Source organism: Molossus molossus, unplaced genomic scaffold (genome assembly GCF_014108415.1).
Source record: "Molossus molossus isolate mMolMol1 unplaced genomic scaffold, mMolMol1.p scaffold_m16_p_6, whole genome shotgun sequence".
Lineage (NCBI taxonomy): Eukaryota > Metazoa > Chordata > Mammalia > Chiroptera > Molossidae > Molossus > Molossus molossus.
In genome coordinates this window covers 18894661-18914804 of record NW_023425399.1, presented here as the reverse complement: position 1 = coordinate 18914804, position 20144 = coordinate 18894661, and the positions used below count along the sequence as shown (strand labels likewise).

General features: G+C 50.0%; 1 protein-coding gene across 1 annotated transcript in view; it reads right to left on the bottom strand.

The window, feature by feature from the left end:
- The window catches only part of SOGA1 (suppressor of glucose, autophagy associated 1), a 65621-nt gene that overhangs the window by 6191 nt on the left and 39286 nt on the right, over positions 1-20144 (bottom strand). The window contains exons 4-13 of the mRNA XM_036245269.1: positions 18420-18482; positions 16318-17499; positions 13669-13809; positions 11606-11731; positions 10352-10582; positions 5902-6006; positions 4627-4794; positions 2817-3068; positions 1657-1728; positions 565-635 (exon numbers count right to left, since the gene is read on the bottom strand). Of these exons, the coding sequence (XP_036101162.1) occupies positions 565-635; positions 1657-1728; positions 2817-3068; positions 4627-4794; positions 5902-6006; positions 10352-10582; positions 11606-11731; positions 13669-13809; positions 16318-17499; positions 18420-18482 (2411 nt within the window). The remainder of the gene's footprint in view (positions 1-564; positions 636-1656; positions 1729-2816; positions 3069-4626; positions 4795-5901; positions 6007-10351; positions 10583-11605; positions 11732-13668; positions 13810-16317; positions 17500-18419; positions 18483-20144) is intronic.

The following is a 20144-nucleotide window of genomic DNA, read 5'->3' as shown; positions in this document are numbered from 1 at the left end:
CCGAGGTCAGAGTTAGAAATGGCAGAGCTGAAATTCTAACCCCAAGCTTGACTCCACAGTCCCCCTCCTGGCTTCGGCCTGCTCCCATGGCCTCTCAGGGGTTCTGTTGCCCTCACTCCTTTTATGAGTTTCCTAACTATGGAGATAAGGTCCTGAGAGCCCTGGGGGTCTCCCTGGCCCAGAGGAAGCTGCTCAATAATCCCAGGAATGGGAGTCCAACTTGACTCTTCTAACTACAGACACAAGAAGAAAGAACCTCAATAGAAACTAAATAATTTCTTCCCCAGCTAGGCTATGCAGGGCTCCCAGTTTTCCATACCCAGAATCAAACAAAAAATTGCACATGGGAATAATGGCCCCAAGTTTCCCAGCCCCTAAGTGGTCTGGGCTGCATAGAAACCATACGCCAGATTCTCTCAGCTCTGTTGAGGTGCGGTGGTGGGCACCTGGGTCATGGGAGAGAGGAGAAGCAAAGGGGCGGGGCAGAGCAGAGGGCGGGGCCTGGAGGGTGAGTGAAGCAGGGGCGGGGCTGCAGGGGGAAGTGGGTGGAGGGGATGCCAGCACCTCTTTAAGCCAGTTCCCCCAAGCTCAGCTTCAGAAACAGCCTCCTTGTCGTGGATCTTTTCACTGCGTGTCTGTCAAGGAATAGAGAGACAAGAAGGGTCAGTTCTGGCCACCAACACCTTGAGGGAAGGTATCAGGAGGTCACTGTGGGAGCTGACCCCACACCTCACACCTGAGTCTCCTCTTGTAGAGTGGGAGTGATGTCAGCACTGATCTAGAATGCCGATTGGTCAGTTTCTGACTATGGTGCATTTACTCTCCCCATAAGTATGTGATCCAGGCTTGGCCAATCAGAGCTCCAAGAGAGAATCCGAGGAAACAGTCTGTTTAGAACTTAATCTGAATGTGGTGGCAACACCCAGTGGCCACTGTTCAGCTGACTGTGTCTGCAGTGACCTGAAGGTTCCTCCTCTGGGCTTATCTCACGCAGGTTCCAGAGCAGCCACCCTGCATCGCCAGCCCTCTGGAGCCCCTAATAAAACCCTCTCCTGTCTCAGTTCCCCGAATCCGTTTTTGTTGCAGCCAAACCTCCTGACGAACACACCGCTTCTCGGGCTGTTGTAAGGATTACATGGGATGATGCAAAGGGCTGTCTGTCCAGTTTGGTTACTCCACGTGTTGTTGTAAGGACAGTGCCTCTGAGGCTCAGGAGCAAACTTCACTCGTGTGACCTAACTGATCTCCACAACCAGGGCTGGGCTAAAGCAGAGAACGGGATCCTCATTTCACCAGTGAGGCAACTGGGGCCCAGGGAGGAACAGTGTGTTGCTCAAGATCACATGGCTACTTAGAGGCCCTGCTTTTCAGAAAGGCACATATGAAACCAAGAGGGGGCAAGGAGTCATGCCATAAATACAGATACCCAGCCCTTTTCCCAGACATGGAAGGATGGAGCTGGCAGAGGGCCTTCACAAGTCCCAGCCCACAGGCTGGAAACATAGGGTAGAGATCCCAGGGTTGAAGAGCCCAAGGTACGAGGGTGTGACCTGTGGGACAGGGTTAGCATCCTTCTTGTCGCATCCTCCCCGGCTGAGGGACTTCCCAGTGTAGCCAAAAGACAAAAGAACATGGGTGGCCTACTGCCCTGCTCACCTCTTTCCAGCTGTTGTCCTGCTTCTCCAAGTCTGAGTGCTTCAGGACCCAAGGGTCAGCAGCCTTCTGTAGCTGGGCAAGGGTAAAGAGGGAGATCAGTGGTGGGCACAGGTGGTGAGCAAGGCCCCACCCTGTGCTGACACATTCCCCAGGCTCTGCTCTACACCCCACAGAACCTGGATCATGGGCCAGAAGCCACCTGCCCAGTGGGCAGCTCTGAGCCACCAGCAAGGTGGACTTGAGAAATTATCATGAAGACAACCACTTACGGGCATCCTTATAGATGATATTATATTTAATACTAGGTGTATTATAATATGGTTGTTACTGTTATGTTAATTCATGCTACAATTCCTGAAACAGCTAGATCAGCTAAGCGGCAGCTGCATCGCATCAGGGTGGTGTCTCCATCCTAGGAACACTACAGAGCAGACAAGCTGAGTGACACCGGCCTCCACACCCTGCTGTGAACAGCTCTCTATGAAAGAGGCAAAGTGTGAACAATATGTACATTATGATTCAATTAATGATAAAAAAAAATCTCTGTGAGTATAAATTTAGCAAGAAAGGAAAGGAGTGGGTTGGAGTATGTTTTTGCAATATTTGGGTCTTATATAAAGATGAAGTCCTGATATATGTAATTAAAATAAAAAGTAAAACAATGGAAAAAGCCAAAATAAAGAGGAGAGCACAGCTTGCTAAGCTGGGAGCATGATGTCAACTGTAGTGGGTGTGATGTTCAATGATTGCTTTTCCTGTCCCCCTCTTTTGGTCCGAGGATTCCACTTTTCCCATGGGGGCCCATTGGTTCTTCCCTCCTCATTCCTGGGTTTTGGCAGGCTTCAGGGTTGGGCACATGACTCACACCTGGCCAATCAAGGGCTTATGGAAAAGGAAAACTCTTTCCATTGCAATCACTAAGCTGTAAGGATATGAGCACAAAACTAACAGTGGCCACATATGAGATCTTGCTTTAAAAAAGAAAACAAAAAAACAGAGGAAAGCAAGCCTGGGAGACTGGCAGAGAGAAAGACCTAGTTGCTACTGTACTCTCTGAGCACCTGGATCCAGCTATACCTGAAGGAGATCTTACCCCAGACCTTTTCCTACAGTGACTCCCCCTTGTGGCTTGAGCCAACTTGGGCTGGGACAAGCCTCACCTGGCTCAGGCGGTTCTGCAGCTCCTTTACCTGCTGCTCCACCTGCTGCTTCTCACCCTGAAGCCGCTCCACCAGCTGCAGCTTCTCCTGGCTCCAGTTGCGCTCGCTGATCTGCAGCTGCCGCGTCAGCTCCATGACAGCGCCATAGGACTCGGCCAGGAGGTGCTGCTGCTCCTCCCGCTCCCTCTGAAGGGCGGCCTTCCAGTCGGGCCCTGCCCGCTCCCCTGTGCCCTTCCCAGCCTTCAGCTCTATCTGTGGAAGGAAGAGCAAACTGGGCGCTGGCACCAGGAGGTCCCACCTCTCTGTTCTCCTGCCCCTTTTCCCACCAGGACACCAGCAGGGGGCAGGGGGAGAGAGCTTCCCTGAGAAGACCTCTCCTGGGAGGACGCCTTACTCAGAACTAACCCCTCCTCCCAAAAAAGGCTGGTGGAACTCTTTCTACACACCAAGCCCATTGCTAAGGGCTTTACAGGCATTATCTTAGTATCCTCACGCAAACTCAGCAAGATAACTACCCTTTTTGATATTTTACACAAGGGAAAAGAAGTTCTAAGAGGTAAGTTATTTGTCCCAGCTCCCACAGCTACAACATAGCAGAGGTTCTTAATTATTGCTTCTCATGATACTTCACAACTCTTACCAGTGGTATGGATTTACAGTTAGTGGGGGACATGCACACACAGTCACGTAATAAATATACGCAGGAATCACTCCAGCATGGTGGCTTTCTCAGCCCCAAACCTTGGGCGGTAGGAGGTAAACAGGCAACCTTAAGAATTAATGCACCCCACATCCCCCAGGCTGTGGTCTGGGATCTTAACCCTCATGGAACCAGTCAGGTACCCAGTGGGGAGGAGCACCCGGAATGGCTGGGCTAGGGGGGCAGCAGTGTGGACACCGTGGAATGTGCAGATGGGGCTGGAGCGATGAGATCTGCAGGGAGGGTCAGGAGGAGAGAATGGTGGCCAGAAATCAGTGAGCACTGGAAGTAGGTGAGATTGTCATCAAGGGAGTCAGGGCAGGCGAAGGTATGGGGAGTGAGGGTCAGGTCTGATCCTGACTAGCTGGGTGACCTTGGGAAAGAAACTTAACTCCGCTGTGCCTATTTTGTCACTTGTCCAGCAGAGATCATGTGTCCCCACCTCCAAGGGGCCATGATGCTTGGGAACACAGCCTGCAGCAGGGGCAGGCTGGAGGAAGCTGGACCCTGCAGAGTTGTGGTGGGGGTGGAGGTGTGCTCAGAGCATTCTCTCTGAGCGGGAGGAAGCCCACCCCACCCACTCACTGCAAAGACCAGAACGGGGTATCAGCTTGCCTCCAGGTACACAGCAGAGAGCAAACCCACAGAGCTCCTGGTTAAGGCTCTTTGGTCACGCTGGGCTGTGGGGAGAGGAGTCCCTCGGTTTGAGTGGAGGGAACAGAACAGAGCCAGGTAGCAGGGGGGTTAGGGGATCCTTATGAGGAGAAGGGGGAAAGAATGAGGACAGCAGGCAGGTGAAGTCCATGCGTGTGTGTGAAGAATGTCACAGGTACAGACAGCCACTTAAGCATCTGGCCTCACCTGTGAGCCTCTGGTAGCACAGAGGTGCCTCTGACGCCCCTATGACCTTTGTTAATCCCTCACCTTCTTTTCTTTGCTCAGTGACTCCTGGTCCCCACTGTTTCTGATCCCCTTGCTGTGTAACTCTAGGCAAGTCTCTCGCCTTCTCTGGGTCACAGGGTGAGGTGATGGGGTTCCTATGCGTCTAGGAGCAGGGCTGGGCTGAGACAAGAGCAAGGGGGAGATGTCTCTGGCAGGCAGGAGACTCACCTGGGTGGTGTGGCTTTTGAGCTCTGCCCGCTCTGTCTCCCAGGTGGCCTTGGCCTTGGCAAACTGCTGCTGAAGCTCAGTCAGACCACGGCGTTCATCCCGGAGCAGCCAGCACAGCTCCTTGAGCGTCACCTTCATGTCGGCCAGTGTCTTAATGTACTCATTGGGCTGCAGACAAGGGCAGGGCCAGGGTCAGGAGCACTTAGGGGGGCTGCAAGGGGAGCCTGGGCTGGGAACACTCACCTAGAGTCCAGACCAGGACTCTGCCAAGCCTCGGGCAAGTCCCACACCCTTCCTGGGTCATCTCACCAATAAAATTTCAACCCTGAGATTTCTGAGCTGAGTCATCTCAGCTCAGGCCACCTCCTAGGCCAACATGTATCCCAGCCTCACATAAACAAAAATCCTGCAGTTAATAACAGCCTAGCCCTGGCCAGTTTGGCTCAGCAGTTGAGCGTCGGCCTGTGGACCACAGTCCCGGGTTCGGTTCCCGCTAGGGGCACGTACCACCAAAAAAAAAAAAAAAAAAGAGTGAATAACAGCCTAAATCTGAGCTGTGCCCTGGCTTCTTTGAGGCCCTGTAGTGTCTAGGCCCTGGGTCCTTCTCCTTGCCCAGGATCTGCCTCTCTGATCCCAGATGGGCCAGATAAGGAGTCTAAACCATGGAGCCCCCGACTGCCTGACTCTGTCCCAATCTCTTCTCCTTAGCCCATAGCCTATTCTCCATACCCAAGCTCACTGCGTGTGCCCCGGGAGCCTGATCCCATTGCTGTCTCTATCCCTGGCTTGATTTGAGGGTTCCTGACCCCAGACCGCAAGGTCCATCTTCAGATGACCCCAGCCTGATGTCCTCATCTCCACTGTATACATCCCAAGATATAGCAAATCCCTGGATACCTTGCCACATCTCTGCGCACACATTTCTCTTGGTCCAGAATAGTCTTTTCCCCATTCTGTATTAGGCAAACTCCTCTTCAACCTTTAAAACCCACCATCTATGACCACTTCTCTGTGACACTGTCTACTGCACTCCAAACAGAATTAATTGCTCTCTGGCCTGTGACCCCACAGTCCATCATCTGGTCCTCTGTCACTGCCCTGGGATGACTTATGTACCCCACAGCACTGAGCATCTGGGGCCAGTGACCAGGCAATAACCTTCTGTAGCTGTAGTACCCAGTGCAAGATAGGTCAGAGAACATAGCAGGAAGTGGTCATTAATCAGACAAAGAAAAAAATGGACAGGACAGGACTGGGAACAGGCTGAGAACAAACCGTGTTTTGGGTCCAGCTGTCCCCTATGCAGGTCTTGTTATCAGAATGCTGGGAGTTTAATTCCTCTTCCTCCATTAGCAGGTACAGCTCCTTCATGCTATTTACCTAATTTAAAAAAAACATACTCATTAGGAGGTGGGAGGGCATCATGCCTGGGGGTCTGACCCTCAGCAGGAGAGGATCCAGGATAATGGCCCAGACAGAAAGTGGAGTGAATAGGTAGACTGGAAGAAAGAACAGGATTTATGAAGCAGGATGGCCCAAAAGCACCCAACTTAGCCCTGCTTTCCCAAATTTTAACTCTGACCCCGGGGCACCATGCAGGGGTGGGAACATCAGGCCTGGAGGCTGTATGAGGCCAGCGAAATCAATCAGCTAACATCACACGCGTCGCCAAATATAGCAGTCTAATTTTTCAGTTGATAATGTTGTATGGCCTGCAAATGACGTTATAAATGACGTTATAAATATCCAAATGGCCCTTGGCAGAGGAAAGGTTCCCCACCCCCGAAGGAGCAGGGCTAGGGGGGCAGGCCCTTCCGGCCTCCACCATCTATCTCTCTGCCCCAAACACCGTGAAGCATCCCTGAGAACTACTCAGAAATGACATGGTGTCAGGCCAGGTCGAGTTAGGCACTGTAGCTGGAATAAAAGACAGGTATCCCCATGATTACAGAAAAGGGGAACCAAAGGTTTGGGTAGACCTTTGGGAAATTCCCTGCGAGGCAGGGTTTGTTGCTGATGGGATCTGGGCAGGAGTCCTGGGCAGCCAAGCAGACAAGGGCACTCGTTTAGGATAGAAATGAAGCAGAAGGAAGCCACCTTCTGACTGGGGTGCACATTCATTATTCATTCAACAAATATTTATTAAAAACCTACTGTATGCCAGGCCTTGTGTTCAGAACTGGGGATAGATACACCAATGAGCAAGACAGACAAAAATCCCTGGCCCTCTTTTGCTTCTATTGCAGTAACAAGAACATAAATGAATATGTGAAATGTATGAAATGTCATTAAATATATGGAATGCCCCATAATAATAGGTGTTACGGAGAAAAGAGAACAGGAAAAGGAGCAAGGACGTGCTGTGCATGGCTGGTCAAGGAAGGCCTTAGAGACAAGGCGATATTTGGGCAAAGTCCTAAAGGAGGTAAGAGAATACAGTTGTCCTTTGTTTATCGCGGTTAATCCGTTCCATACTCCAGCGGTTTTACCCGGCGTTGAAGGATTCCTGGGGTGCTCAAATACATAGGCCTACAGTCCACACGTACGGTAATCCTTATTTTAATTGTAATACAGGGGTGTATAATTGACTCAGACAACCGAGTGCGCGCTGTATCATTTTCACTGTCTCGATCAACTTTTTAATGAATATATTTGAAAAAACCGCAACAGAGTGAGGCCGTGAAAGTCGAAGAGCGAAGTGGGGAGGGACGACTGTAAGCTGTGAGCTTAACGGAAGGCTGAGAATCCAGGAAGAGGAGAGAGCCAATGCAAAGGCCTGGAGTGGGGAACATGTCTGTCTGAGGAAGTGAGAGAGAAGTACAAGGAGCAAGACTGGTTGACCAGCCACTGGAGGGGCTCTGGCTTCTGCTTCGGGTGAATGGTAGCCAGGGGAAGACTGAGTCAAGGAGTGATACCAGCTTTTCAGCTTCACAAGATCTCTCCTAGGTGTTATGTTAGGATGGCAACAGAGCCCCACATCACACAGCTCCAAGGGGCACCGTCCACACTCGGTACATGCTGCCTGGTACCCACCCTGTACCCATGTGAATGCAAGATGCTTGGTGGAAGGGTGCAAGGGCAGAAGCAGGGGGACCAGTTAGGAGGCTACTGAGACAAGCCGGACGCGACGTGGTGATGGCTTAGGCTCGGGGGGGAGGGGAAGTGCAGCCAGGTCAGAGTCTGAATAGATTTGCAATGTGCAAGAAAGGCCATTTAAGCCATAAGCCTGGGGGCGCCCCAAGGGAGTAAGTGTAGGTGAAGCCCTGGGGACTCTGACATTCAGAGGTCAGGTCAGGGAGAACTAGAAGGTCCAGGTCCAGCCAAGGAGACTGAGGAGCAACCAGAGAGATGAAAGAAACACCAAGAGCGTGTCCTAGAAATCAAATGAATAAGGGTTTCCAGGGTCTGGCAGGGGCTAAAGCTGGAAAGTATGTGGGGGGAGCAGGGCCTGCAAGAAAAACACCCCAATTCTGCCCCTGGTTATAAGTATTTAAATATACAGTCTTCTATCTATATAAACAGGTACACACTTCTTTCTCTGAGATCCTTGGGGCCAAGTGTGCTTAGAATTCAGAATTAACGGGGATTTAGAAAAATAGCATGGCGCCTATACTGTATACTGGATAACAACCCTGGCAAAGTCTGGCATAACACCCTGTGCTCAAGGACACCAGTATTTCCCCTACAAGCATATGACTGTTAACTTGAAGTACAATAAATAAAGGTTTTGCTGTCAAATGAATGTCAGGCCAATTTTTTCCGACTGAGTTAGACACAAAGAAACACAGTTCTCAGAGTTTTTGGATTTCAGAACTGAGGACAAGGAATCAAAGATCTTTATCTGCAGTAGAATGGAGATAATAACTGTCTCCATATCACAGGGTATCTGTAAAAATGAAACTCAAGCCCTTGGGGAGGAGACCGGTGCCTAGAGAAGAACTATGAACCCCACTGAGGGTGAGGGAAGGGGACTCTGGCTACAGATTTAGGTCGAACCATCATCCACTGCTTCTGGGGCTTTGGGGCTACTCTGGGGGTCCCCTAACAGGGTTACATGAAGACTTGAGAAGCGGCACTGGGCCCCACTGGCTCTGAAAAGAGTAGCTTAAGCCAAAGTAGGCCAAGCTTGGGCTAGACCAGAGGCACCTATATCTAAAAGGCCAAGGTAAGCACAGTGCCAACTCAGCTGGGTGTGACCGAGATATGGTGTCCTTATACGGCCCCTTCTCTTAGCAATGTTAGTGTGCTGCTGCTGCTGCTGCTGGTAGGCAGGGGCTCTGAGGAACAAAGGACCTTGCACAGGTGAGGGTCAGACAGGCCCTGGGAGTTCTCCCAAGCATCATCCGTTCCCAAAGTTCCACTCCTCGTGTTTCCTGCCACAACTAATGCTACCTGTACTGTCATTAATGTTTTTAAGTCAACCTACTCTTTCTAGTTAAATAAATATATCTAAAAAAGGAAATTATTATTACTAAAAGTGCAAAGCTAGCCCTGACCGGTTTGGCTTAGCAATCAGAGCATCGGACCGCAGACCAAAGAGTCACGGGTTCAATTCCCAGTCAGGGGCATGTACCTTGGTTGCAGGTTTGATCCCTGACCCCAGTTAGGGTCGTGCGGGAGGCAACCAATTGATGTGTCTCTCTAACATCCATGTTTCTCTCTCTCCCTCCCTCCCACTCTATCTGAAAATAATCAATGAAAAGGTATCCTCAGGTGAAGATTTAAAGAAAAAATAAAATAGGTATAATCATAAGTCAAAAATAAACAATAAAAAAAATCAACTACCTTCGGTAAGTAAAACATAGATGCATCTCAAAAAATTATGTTAAGCAAAGAAAAGGCAGGCACAAAAGACTACCTGCACTTATATAAACTCCACAATAGGCAAAATTAATCGACAGTGTAAGAAATCAGAAGAGTGCTGACCGCTGGGGTGGACAAATTGACTGGGGCATGAGGTAGCCTTCTGGGGCACTGGAAATGTGCTCTGTTGTGATCAGGGTGGAGGCTACACAGGTGTACACGATAAAACTTCATCAGCTGTACACTTACAATGTGTGCACTTTGCCCCGGCCAGTTGCCCTGAGCAGTGGTTAGAGCATCGGCCCGTGGACCAAAGAGTGCCAGGTTCGATTCCAGTCAAGGGCATGTACCTCGGTTGCAGTTCAATCCCCGGCTGGTTGGGGTAGTGCGGGAGGCAACCAATTGATGTGTCTCTCTCACATTGATGTTTCTCTCTCTCTCCCTTCCTCCCTCCCTCCCTCCCACTCTATTTGCAAATCAATGGAAAAAATATCCTCGGGTGAGGATTAAAAAAAAAGCGTGCACTTTACTGTGAGTTATAACTTAAAGGAGTAAAAAATATTAATATACACTATATTTACATATAATGCAATAACAACAAACCTAGATTATTAAAATCACCTAGATACTGTTGCCTGCTGAAGATTTAGGTTAAAAATGAATATGAACAATTATTAGAGACCTACCAGCCCCCAAAGAGACTTTCTCCTGCTGAGGCTGGGACCAAGTCTGTCTTCTTCACCACGGTATCCCAGCACCTGCCACAACGCCCAGTAAAGAGCTGGTTCTCACAAACAGATGCTGAATGAAGCCTGCAAGCTGATGGCTTGTATGAGCCTCAGGGCTGTGCCAATGCCAGCTGGGTGCCCCTCTGGTCCTATCTCCCCCACACTATCCCCGACCCAGTACTGGGGAAACATACCTCAAGGAAGTCATCCCCTTCGCTGGGCAACACCTTGCCCTGCCGCCAGCGCTTGAGGAACCACCTGAGCTTCATGAAGAGCAGCAGGAAGTTGTGTTTGAACTGTTGGGACTCCTGCACCAGCATGTTCTTCTCCTGGCTCCAGAATTTCTGCTCCAGCCTGCGCTGGAGACTCAGGCTCTGCAGCTCGAACTCGCGCCTCAGGAGCGCCCTCTGCTGGTCCTCCTTCAGCTTCAAGAGGGACAAGAGCGTGAGCAACCCAGCTGTCTTCCTGGGCTCAACCCCACCCCATTCCAGGCTTCTGACAAGGGCAGTGAAGAAAATCTGGGTGGTGCTTGTTGGTGATTCCTGTCAGGGATTCCATCACTAGTAGCTCATTCTGTTGAGATAAACACTGGCCTCTGCTACTCCAGGGAAGAAGAACTCATAAAAGCAGCAGCAATCAGTTACTGAATCAGTGACAACAGCTGGAATTCGAACCCAGCTCTGTCTGATTATAAAAACCATGACATGATCTAATAGGCACAAACTGCGTGAGTTTCACATGAACTCACATTTATTGAGGAACCTGGGAGGGTGAGCAATGAAGGCAGGGAGGGGTAACCCACGAGGAAAGCAAAGGCATGCTGGGAGTGAGGAAGGCTGAGCACATGTAATATCTTAGAAAAAGCAATGCTGTGTCATGGCTAAGAGGGAGCCAGGGCCCTGGATTAGAATCCCAGCCCCATGTGCAACCCTGGGCAAAGCACATCAGCCCTCTGGGAATCAGTTTCCCCATCTGTAAAATGGGGACACAGCATAGGGGAAGACATGAGGATTAAAGGACATAATGTGTGGAAAATGCATTGCACAGGCCTGACATACAGTAAGGGTTTAATAAATGCTTTCTATTAGCAGGACTATCATCTTGATTACCAGCCAGGCCTATGTCCTTTCGGCTACAGGTTTTCAGCTCTGATGGGGGCAGTACTTCACAGACGGGAATGTGAGACCCAGAGAGGAGACAGGATTGGCCTAAGGTCACTCAGGCAGCCAATGACAAGTCCAGGATTCCAGCCCAGCACAGCTAATGCATAATAGCATGCACAGCGACACCCCACAACCATGAGTGCAGCATGCGGCAGGAAGACTTGGGTTCCCCCCCCCCCCCGACATTCTTGCCTTCTGAAGACTCGTGGATCTCTGAGGTTTCTGCCTTCAGTTCAGGAAAGGGAGGTTGGAGTAAGTGTAGGGAGAGTACTGAGCACCACGCACCTGGACCATTTTCTGGTTGAAGTTGTCGGCCTCCTCCTTCCGTAGCTGCCGCTCCTGGGAGAGCTGTTCTTGTAGGCCCCGGAGGCTGTCATGGGCCTCGGCCAGCACCAGCTGCAGCTCCTTGATCTGGGTGAGGGATGAGGGACACAGATAACAAGGAGGGAGAGAGCAGGAGGAGGTTAGAAGCCGTGGTCAGAGGACAACAGTGGTAGGAGAGCAACAGCAGTAAGTCATACCCAAGCTGCCCTTCAAGTTCAAATTAGGCACAAACGCTGACCCTACCTCATCAGGTTGTCATGATTAAACAAGAGAGTTCACATCAAATCTAGCTATTATAATTTTAACTTGATAATGTCGCTCTTCGAAATTTACTTGAAGAAAACAATATACTGTGGAAACTGAATTTGATTTGCAAAAATGTTCGCTGTCTTATTGTTTATCATTGTAAAAGTTTACAAACAACTTAGATAATAATGATGGGGATCAATATATGTGTTTAATGGGTCTATGCATAGGTAAAAACCCATTAACTATACCCTTAGAGACAGTGTCCTTTATTGTATGTATATTATCATATTACTGTATGTATATTATGGTATAATATACTTCAATAAAGAGTTTTAAAAGATATACATCTCAACAGAAAAACACGAAGGGTATGGACACACACTAAATGTTAACAGTGATTGAGTACACAATAATCTTGTGAGCTTGACTTTCTTCTTTCTATCTTTATACAATAATGGTTAGGGACTTCGTTATAGCTATTTGCTGTTATAGTAACTATGTAATAAAATCTTAAGAAAAAGACAATAAAACTACCTTTTCAGGGGAAATTGTGTTTTTAAGTATTTGTAGCTAAACAGGCAAAACTAATCTGTACTGTTAGAAGTCAGGTTGGTGACTGGAAGGGGACACAGCGGGGCTCCTGGGGGCAGGTCATGCATGCTTGTTTATTCATCTGCTTGCTGATTACACAGGAGTATTCAGTTTGTGGAAATTCTTTGAGCTGTCCACTTACAAGTGCTTTCCTGTGTGTATGTTACACTGCACTTAAAAAATTCTTTTTAATGTTTTTATTGATTTCAGAGAGGGAGAGAGAGATAGAAACATTGATGAAAGACAAACACTGATATGCTGCCTCCTGCACCTTCTACTGGGGATCGAGCCCACAACCTAGGCCTGTGCCCTGACTGGGAATCAAACCTGTGACCTCGTAGTGCTAGAGAGAGGCTTCTGGAAACTCTGCTGCCACCAACTCTAACCCTCCCATGTGACAGATGGGGAAGCTGCACTCAGGAGACCGTGCCCATGCCCAAGGCCGCACAGCCCCAGGGGTAGGTTCCCCTGAGGCCCAGTGATGTATCAGCCTCCTCCTCCTCCTCCTGCTGCACCAGATCAGACTTAAACAAGGCTTTTTGTATAACTAATCCTTTCAACAACACTGTGAGGAATCACTTTTATTTTAAAGACAAGAAACAAAGGAGCAGAGGTCAAGTGACTCACAGACAGTATACAGTGAACCTGCAGTGTGAACCCCGGCAGCCTGACTGTAGATTGCTGCCTCCCTGCACATAAATTAGTAGTTCCATCAAATGCCGGAAATCGCCGAATTCCCAGTGGAAGTAAATCATTACATCAGTGGAATTTAGTACAGAAAACACAACAATTTCTTCAACTGAGTTTATAAGCTTCCTTTTATCAGGCCATGAGAATGGCCCAAACGTCCGTGCTTCCCTTTTTATCCTGGCTTCCAGGACGCCTGAAACCAAATGGAACAAAATCCACATCATGCCCTGGCTGGTAGCTCAGTTGGTTAGAGCGTCATCCCAATATGCCAAGGCTGTAGGTTCGATCCCCAATCAGGGCACACACAAAAATCAACCAATGAATACATAAATAAGTGGAACAACAAATCTCTCTCTCTCTCAAATCAATAAATAAAAACTAAAAAACAAACAAACATATCATTACCAGCTAAGATTCCCCATGGATCCCACTGCTTTTGGAAAGCCCCGGCCACCTTCCTACCCGCCCCCTTGCTTGCTCAGACCTAGGCCCACCTCAGAGGCGTAGGAATCATTGTCTTCAGCTCGGTAAGGCCTGAAGCTCCGGCTGGGGTCGGGCTTGGAGTCCAAGTCGGCAGTGCGGAAGGCCTCTCGTATCCGGGGCTCCCATTCTGGCAGGTCCCTGAAGTCAGGTGGCTGCACCCAGAGGCACAGGCAGAAGAGACCACACATAACTATGGGGACAGCCCTGAAGGGTGCCAGAAACAGCCGCAGCCCAGGCCTCTGGGCTCCATAAGAGGCTCTGACCACCCACCTGAGGGCTGGGACCCCAGCGGACTCACCAATGTAGCCCAGACCCAACCCTGGTTAGGGCTGCAACCGCTCAGTGTTTGTTGAAGGCTGAATGACTAGACAAGTGGTAAGCGAAACACTGATTCTGTGAATGTCTGTCTTGTGCACAAACCTCTGAGCCAGACTCAACTGTCCTACACGTTCAGCCCTAACTCATTCCTACCTCGAGAAGAACCAAGAGAGGGACCTGACATGGGTCAGTTTGCTGGCTTGAAAAAGCAGTATCAAGCTCTGGCCTGTGTTGTTCAGTGGTTAAAGCGTTGGTCCACAGACCAAAGGGTCATGGGTTCAATTCCTGATCAAGGGCATGTACCTGGGTTGCAGGTTCAACCTCCGGCCTTGGTTGGGGCACGTGTGGGAGGCAACCAATTGAGGTGTCTCTCTCACACCAGCGTTTCTTTTTCTCTCCCTTTTCCTTCTCTCTCTCTCTCTCTCTCTCTCTCCCTCTCTCTCTCTCTCTCTTTCCGCCCCCTTTCTCCCTCCCTTCCACTCTCTCTAAAAATCAATGGAAAAAATGTCCTTGGGCCCGGGCGGTGTGGCTCAGTGGACTGAGTGTCATCCCATGAACTAAAAGATACTGGTTCAATTCCCATTCAGGGTGCATGCCCGGGTTGCAGGCTCGATCCCCGGGTGGGGGCAGGGGGCAAGCAGGGGACAGCTGGTCAATGTTTCTCTCTCACATTGATGTTTCTATCTCTCTCTCCTTTCCTCGCTCTCTAAAAAATCAATTAAAAAATATTTAAAAAGAAAAATTTCCTCAGGTGAGGATTAACAACAACAAACAAGCAATATCAAGCCAGATCAACAGGGAACTGATTAAGGAAATTATGGCGTCACTACACTGTGTAGTTCTGAAAAAGAAAGAGCTAAATCTCTCTGCGTAGACATCAGACCACCCATCCCGTTGCTCTTCAGGTGAAGCTCAAACCTCCCCGATGCTCTCTACAGTCCAGCCTCATCCCTTCTCTTAGTTCTTGGACTCGCCATGCTCCTTCCAGCAGGATGCCTTTGCACAGGCTGTTCCCTCCGCTGGAACCCATCCTCTCATCTCGGCTCAGCTCGCAGGCCTTCCCTGCCCCAGGCTGCAGATCAACTTCCCTGTTCACAGAACCCAGCACCTTTCCCTCAGAGCCCTCATCTCAGTTTGTCATTTCACACTCACTGGCATCTTTTGATGAATATCTCTCTTCCCCACAAGATGATATCGGTCGGGGGTGGGGGAAAGGACTCCTCTATGTTTTTGCTTACCACGGCACCTCTAGCACTGAGCACAAAAAGTATGTGAACAATAAATACAGCACCATAAGTCAGTGATCCAAGAGACACATGACAGAAGGAAAATAAGTTTTGTGGAAACAGTAGGTACAACAAAAGACAATTTGGGTGAAAAAACAACTCTATGAGAGTTTAAGCAGAGAAAGATTTAGGAGGGCATGGCTGCGGTGATGAAATACTCTGGCCCTGCACCATGAGACACACGCAGCTTCTGAGCACCTGCAATGTGGCTGTTGTGGTGGAGGAACTGAATTTTCAATTGTATATTAATTTTTTTCACTTAAATTTAAGTAGCCATAGGGGGCTGGTGGCCACTGTCCTGGCCAGAGCTGCTCCAGACTGTTAAAAGCAGTGCCCACAGGGAGTGAGAAGCAGAGAGGAGGAGGCTTCCATCTTTGGCGGGGGTGCTCCTGAAATTCTCTGAGTGTTTATTAACTACTTTGGCAATAGTGCTTGTTAGGGAGACAAATACATTTGCTCTTTTAATGTTTCTTAGTACTGTATAGACATCAAGGCTGGAATTCCATTGCCTTTAGAAAGCCAAGTTTCTTGCCTTTGCACAGGACCTGAACGAAAGTTCTTTGTTTTAATAATACTCGTTTTAAAATACAAAATTGCGAAAGAAAAGAAGAAAAGACAACTTGGAAAAAAGGGCCTCAGAACCACCCCCTGTATCTATTAATAGTGAATGAGGAAGGGAATCGTGGCATATTCACTCAATGAGATCCAGTAATGAGAATTAACAAACTATTGCCTCATGTGACAACAAACATAGTGTTGAGTGAAGGAAGCCAGGCACACGATGAGTCGATTCATATGCAGTTCAAAGACAGACCAAGTGAATCAAGAGGCTACTCTTGGGAGCAGGCATTGTGGCTGGGAGGGGACGTGAGGAGGGGCTTCCGGGGTATTGGTCATGTTCTAGCTCTTGTTCTGGGTAATGATTATATGAAGGTGCTCACCTTGGAAAAACCCTAAGCTCTACACCTTGCTTTGTGTACCTCTCTGTATGTTATAGTTCAGTAAAAAAATTTCTATCAAAACAAAGTAACAGGGCCTGTGACTGGAACGGCTTACCTGGAAGTCTGAGCCAAGGTCTTTGGCCAGAAGAATCTCCTTGGAGGACCCCTGGGAGCCCAAGGGGGCCAGTGACGAGAAGGGCTCTTGCGGCTCCTTGGCAGAACTCCCGAGGACCGCGTCTGCCTTCCGTGTGAAGGCGTTAAGCTCCTGCTGGAGCATGCTCAGCCGAACCAAGATAGCATGGATGAGCTTGGTGTCCCTGGGGCCCTCACTGTTGTCGGGGGCCTCATGCAGCCGAAAGTCGGCACACTCATTGTCCAGATACAGGCGAAGGCCAGCTGAGAAGCCGTTAGTATCGGCCACCAGGACATCAATGGCCTTGCTGACCAGGGCGGCCTGCTCCCTCAGACCAGGCAGCACCTCGGCCTCCCTGGCTCTGTAGAGCCGGGTGACATGGGGGCCATGGGCCTCGCCAAGGGCAGCGGGCACGCACTGGGCAGAGTCCCCTGCCTCAGCGTCCGTCTCCAGCATTGGCCGAGTTCTCTGGCAGGAGGCAAGATCGCAGCGCTGGAGGTTGGACAGGAGCACGCGATTCTCGTACTGGAGCTTCTTGACCTTGCCACTGAGCTCACCAATCTGCAGTTTGGCAGCCGCCAGCTCCTCCTGCGAGGGCTCGCTGAGCACGGAGCAGCTGTCCTCGGACAGTGTCACATCCAGCTCGTGCTCTGACCGGTACTTGGCCAGCTCGCTCAGCAACAGCTTGTTCTGGTCCTCGAGTTCGGCCGAGGAGCGCCGCAGCAGCTCCGCCTCCTCCTCCACGAACTGCAAGTGTCGCCGCAGTTCTGCCAAGCTCTCCCCGCACTCACTGCCACCCAGCGCGGAGAAGGCCAGGCGCGCCTCCGGGCCGCCCCCACCGCCACCGTGATCCTTCATGTCGTCCATCTCCGCCCGCAAGCCTCGGTTCTCCACTTCTAGCTCCACGATGCGGCGGCTCAGCAGGTTGGCCTCCTCCTCCACCAGCTTCAGATGCACCTTCAACTCGGTCTCCCGCGAGTGGGGTGCATCTGCTAACTCCTCGGCTGACAGGGCGCTGTCTAGATCTCCATAGAGCGAGCGGTACTTGAGCAGCTCCTCCTTCATGCTGTCGTTCTCCTTGACCAGCTTGGTGAGCTTCTTGCACATAAGTGCCGACTCCTCCTTTGCAAAATGCAGCTGGCACTTCAGGTCTGCGCTGTCCTCCTGGGGCCCGAAAGGCACAGGGACAAAGAGGACCCAGGAAGGTTAGTGGTGGGAGGCTCAATACTAGCCACAGCATTTCCAGGAGCACTAACTATGAGCTGGGGACACAGGAATAAAGCAGAGGAAGCCCCAACCCTCAAGGAGCTGGGGGTCCAGAGGGAAACACTGATAAGGCAGCAAGGATAAAACACCTCACATAGCCCAGGGAGTCCAGGAGGGCTTCCTGGAGTAGGCAACATTTTGCCAGGATGACCACTGCTGCTACTACACTATTACCATTACTATGACAGTTCCCTAATCTGTAAAACTGAACAATAACACACCCTCTCTCACAGAGCCATAGAGAGGATTAAATGGGACAATATATGAAAAGTGCCTGGCCCTGGCCAGTTTGGCTCAGCGGTTAGAGCGTCAGCCTGCGGTCCAGAGAGACCCGGCTTCAGTTCCCGCTAAGAGCACGTGCCTTGGTTGCAGTTTGTCCCCGGCCCTGGTTGGGTCGTGAGGGAGGCAGCGACTCGATGTGTTCCTTTCACGTCGATGTTTCTCTGTCTCTTCCTCTCTTTCCCTACCACTCTATCTGAACAAAAAATAAAAAAATGTCCTCGGGTGAGGATAAAAAATAAAAGTGCCTGGCGTTCTGACAATCCAGAACCACTAGACGCTCACTGTATCCTATGCCTGGCCTATGCTACATGTAGCATTTTATCTATGTGCGTGTGAGAACCACGGGTTTGGGGCATGATTTGGGGAAGTGAAGTGGGCAGTGAAGCTAAGGAACAAGGGGAGGATGGCATAAAAGTTGGAGAGAGGTGGGCATCTCCGAGGACCCCACCGGCCAATTGGAGTTAGGCCTTTAGCCTCAAGACTAAAACCTGCCAGAGTGGGCTGCACTGGGAGCTGTGGGAACTGCCGGGAAGTACCTGCACCGAAGGCTTCTTGTCCGTCTTCCCCAGGGAACGGGTTCCTCTCTTCTTCAAGGAATGCTGGAGGGAGACAAAAAAAAGTCAGCACCGACAGCTCACGAGGGTGGTGTGCATCCAAAGAAGTCACAGAGCCTATGGGTCCACTGAGGGACCCCCTCCAGTCCAGCCCAGCCATCTCCAGGCCCTGACCAGCACCAACTGCTGAGCCAGAGGGGCTCTCAAGACCAACCAGTGGTTGCACGTGGGAACAAGCCAGAAGCCCTTGAGAAGACAATTCTCAACACACCTGCCCAGGGTGCCGCCCCTCTCTCCCACCACCACATTGTGATCCAGCTGGCCTGCGCTAAGACCTGGTATCTGGGTTTCTGTACTTGTTTGTCTTTCATTCATTCACCAAAGACTTCCTGAGCACCTATTATGTGCTAGGCACAGATAGGTATAGAGAACACAGCAGGGATCAAGATAGATAGGGTATTTGGGGAGGATGCTCCACCCTGATCCCTCCTTCAGGACTGGGGCACTGGTCCTCCTCTCCCAAGAACTCAAAGCTGAGTCCTCCTCCCAGCAGTGGTCACCGGCTGAGGGCAGTCCACATCCAGTGACTGGTCCATGCTCCCTTTCCTCAACTTGGGACAACTCTAAAGGGCCATCCGAGCTCCAGAGCTCCCCATGAGATTGGCTGAGCTACTGGTGTGAGGCTCCACAGCCCAACTTCTCCCTCTGCCTCGCTCCCTGATGGTGTTATTCCCAAGGGAAGTCTTCCAATAGTCTGCATGCAAAGCTCCATCTCAGAAGAAACCCTGTCCTCATAGAACTGGTGTTCTTGTGGGACTTTAATTCCGAATGGATGAATATGGGTGCAACAAATCAGAATCCCACAGGAGCCTGGGAAATGATGAGGGACTGAACTCAACTAAAAATTTTTTTTCTTTATTGCTTTTAGAGAGAGATAGAAACATGGATGAGAGAGAACATCAATCCGCTGCCTCCTGCATGCCTCCCACTGAGGATTGTGCCCTGGGCATGTGCCCTGACCAAGAATCAAACCGGCGACCTCTTGGTGCATGGGTCGACGCTCAACCACTGAGCCACACTGGCCAGGCTGAACTCAATTAAAATTGTAAAAGTCTGCATGCTGAGTAAAGCAAAATAAGACATAACAATAGTCATAACTCAAAAATCCAGAAGCGATAGGGGAAGAAAATGGATACATTTGATCAGATAAGCAAACATTTACATGGGTGCCCTGGCCGGTTTGGCTCAACAGTTAGAGCATTGGCTCATGGACCAATGAGTCACGGGTTCGATTCTGGTCAAGAGCACGTACCTCGGTTGTAGTTCATCCTCGGCCCTGGTCGGGGTCATTCGAGAAGTCCATGTGTCCTTCTCACGACAATGTTTCTCTCTCTCTCTCCCTCTCTCTTCCTCCCTCCCACTCTATCTGAAGATAAATGGAAAAATATCCTCAGGTGAGGATAAAACAAATTTACATGGGAAAAAATACACCTTAAAAAAACTAAAAATATAAATGACAAACTGAGAAAAATATTTGCAATTCATAACACTGACAAAGGGTTAACATCCTAAACAGGTAAAGAGCGTCACCAAATGGAGAAGGCAAAACACCAACAAACCTACAGAAAAATGGGGTACTGATATGAACAACAGATCTCAGGAAGAGAAAGGTAAACGGCTCCTACCCATAGGAAGATGCTCAGCGCT